At 58.0% G+C, this 2941-nt stretch overlaps 1 protein-coding gene across 1 annotated transcript in view; it reads left to right on the forward strand.

Annotated features, from left to right (window-relative positions):
* The first annotated feature begins 218 nt into the window (after positions 1-218).
* Positions 219-2941, forward strand: part of LOC133356484 (uncharacterized) — a 59775-nt gene continuing 57052 nt past the window's right edge. The window contains exons 1-2 of the mRNA XM_061574015.1: positions 219-237; positions 2817-2902. Of these exons, the coding sequence (XP_061429999.1) occupies positions 219-237; positions 2817-2902 (105 nt within the window). The remainder of the gene's footprint in view (positions 238-2816; positions 2903-2941) is intronic.

Consider the following 2941-nt stretch of genomic DNA (forward strand, 5'->3'; position numbering starts at 1 on the left):
AGTATTCGCTCCGCATCGACCAGCCTTCGGGCCAGCTGGCCAGATGGATAGAGCGCCTGCAGGAGTACAGGTACCAAGTGGTGCATCGCAAAGGGACCAGACATGCCAACGCAGACGCATTGTCCCGACTGGCGCCCCAGGGCCCTTGTGCATGCACCACAGGCGGGGCACGCTGCAAGGAGGCGAGGCCGGAGGGGACGGTCATCGCTCCCGTATGCATGGCGGAGGACGCACAGGGTGAGGTCCAGCTGACCGACCACGACCTGGGGCTGACCTTGGACGATTGGCGACGGCTACAGCTGGAGGAAGCCCCACTGCGAACGCTACGCGCCTCAGCAGAGGCAGGGGGGGAGGAGTACATCGTATGGGAGGACCTCCTCATGCGATGGGACCCGACAGGGCGCCGACGATGCCTGGTAGTTCCGGAGTCGCTGCGTCAACAATTGGTTATGGACGTACACGGCCGCCAGCTGCTGCACCTGGCGGGGCGGAAGACACTGTACACATTACAGAGTCGGTACTTTTGGCCAGGTATGACCGCTGACGTGCATCGATGGGTCGGTACCTGCGTCGAATGTGCGCGGCGAAAGCCGCCACCCCGGGTAAGCCGGGCGCCCCTACAGCCCATCACGGTGACCAGGGTCAACGAATTGGTTGCGTTGGACATCCTGGGACCACTGCCGGTCACGCCACGGGGAAATAAATACCTGTTGGTCGGAGTCGAGTACTGCACGAGGTGGCCGATGGCGTGGGCCCTCCCGGACCAAACGGCACAGACCATCGCCGATGCCTTCGTGGGAGGCTATGTCCTTGATAAGGGGGCACCGGAGCGGTTGCTCACGGATCAGGGCAGGAATTTCTCCTCACAGCTATTGAAGGACGTCTGCTCTATCCTGGGCACTAAAAAGGTCCGAACATCTCCGTATCATCCCCAGACCGATGGGATGGTAGAGCGGCTTAACCGCACCATAGCGGCCATGCTGTCCCAAGTGGTGGACGAAAACCATTCCGACTGGGACCTCCACATTTCATCGGTTTTAGCGGCGTACAGGGTGGCCCCACACGCGGCGACGGGGTTCTCGCCGTTTTTCCTGATGTACGGACGGGATCCCGTTCCGCCTATTGAGGTGCAGCTGACGGCCATTCCTGCAAGAGCCAACGCATGGCCGAAGGCACTAAAGACCTCCCTCATTTATTTGAGAGGCCCGCCAAGCAGCCGAGGCCACATCGGCCATGAGCCAAGAGAGTAATGTACGGATACGGGAGAGGACAGTGACAGCCAAGCCCTTTAAAGTCGGGGACCAGGCATGGCTACACTGTCCTCAGGTGCCGGTTGGCCTCTCACCAAAGCTGCACCGACCCTGGAAAGGGCCGGTCGAGGTCATTAAAGCACCCCGACCGCAGTGCGTCCAGGTCCAACTGGGTAAGCGACGATGGTTTGTACACCCCACCCGCCTTAAGCCATACATCTCTCCACCGTCATCTTCACCAACATCACCACCAACATCACTGCCAACATCATCATCATCCCTACCCAGGCCAAGGTCGCCGACCACCCCGCGCCGACCGGCAGGGGGTTCGGTGCCCTGTGTTCCCTTGTCACCTACAGCACCCCATGTGAGGCCTGATGGAGCGGCAGCACGAGCGGGGGCCGGAGAGACAGCGGCGCCAGGCAAGGCGACACCGGCACCAGCGATCCAGGGACCGCGACGAGAGGGCCTTCGAAGGAGGGGGCCGCCACGGTCATCTGCTGCCTGTGGATGTCCGAGCTGTTACGGGATGCTGGCTTGAGACCTGGGCAGGCTGCGCAATTGATTTCGTTGTGTTATGTTGCATTGTATGGTTGTGGGGGGGGTAGGGGCTGTCGTCACTGTCAGTGGTGGGAGGCATGGGGAGATTTAAATGGTCCATGGGCGAGGCAGAACCGAGGACGGTTATTTTTTCTCCGGGGGGGGGGGGGGGGGGGGGGGGGGTGATGTAGGGGTGTCAGGGGAGGGATTCCCACCAATAGATGGGTTAGTGGGAGGGGTGATCGAGGAGATATAAGGAGAGAACTGGCGGGAAGAGGGGGCCTTTGGCGGGAACGATATTGGGACGGCTGGGAACAGGTGTGGATGGAAGGAAAGGAATAAAGGACGAGACCCCTGCAATCTGGTGTCGGCTCCCCCTTTACACAAGTAACATCCACAATAAGGAAAGTCACAGGCTTCGTTACTAACTAGGCCTCGTATTTACTACAACAACTTAACGGCACCATAAAGGCATTTACATTGCTATAACGGTCATTCCAACATTACAACAGCATTTCCAATATTAGAGAAATATAAACAACTTACAGATAATGCTTCTTAAGCTCCCACAATGATAAGTGCGGCTGTGGTCTCACTGAGATGTGATGCGTGCCGCCATCTTGACTTATCTGAGTAATGGCTGAAGCCCGCGTGGTACAGTGGAAATCTAACATCGTCACTTCCTGGTCACGTGACCAACATTAGCATCAAAAAACAGGAACTTCCTGTTAACGTACGCTCCCCATCTGCCGTGAGGCAAGACACCACCCCTCACTCACCACCCCCTCACCCGCTACCTCACTCACTGTGCAGTGTCCACTCACTCATCTCCACTTTCTCTTCATTCGTGGACGTTCATGGACACGTAACTAAAAACAAAGATTCCTCGTGTAGCCTCAACAGGCCAACGGCAACATCCACTCACAACAATAACCACTGTGTGCGCACGGTATGTGTGTGTACACGGAGTGTGTGTGGTGGAGTGGAGGGACCTCTGAGTCTGATTCTCTCTCTCTCTGGTCACAGAGACGACCTTCGTGGACTGTGGAGGCCTCAAGTTCCTGCTGGGCCTGCTCAAGCACCATGCCTGCCAGGGCCTCATGCTGCGCTTTGTGAGTCACGCGGAGAGGGGGGGGAGACAGAGAGAGTTA

Source organism: Lethenteron reissneri, chromosome 54, assembly GCF_015708825.2.
Source record: "Lethenteron reissneri isolate LAM-NWPU_2019-01 chromosome 54, ASM1570882v1, whole genome shotgun sequence".
Lineage (NCBI taxonomy): Eukaryota > Metazoa > Chordata > Hyperoartia > Petromyzontiformes > Petromyzontidae > Lethenteron > Lethenteron reissneri.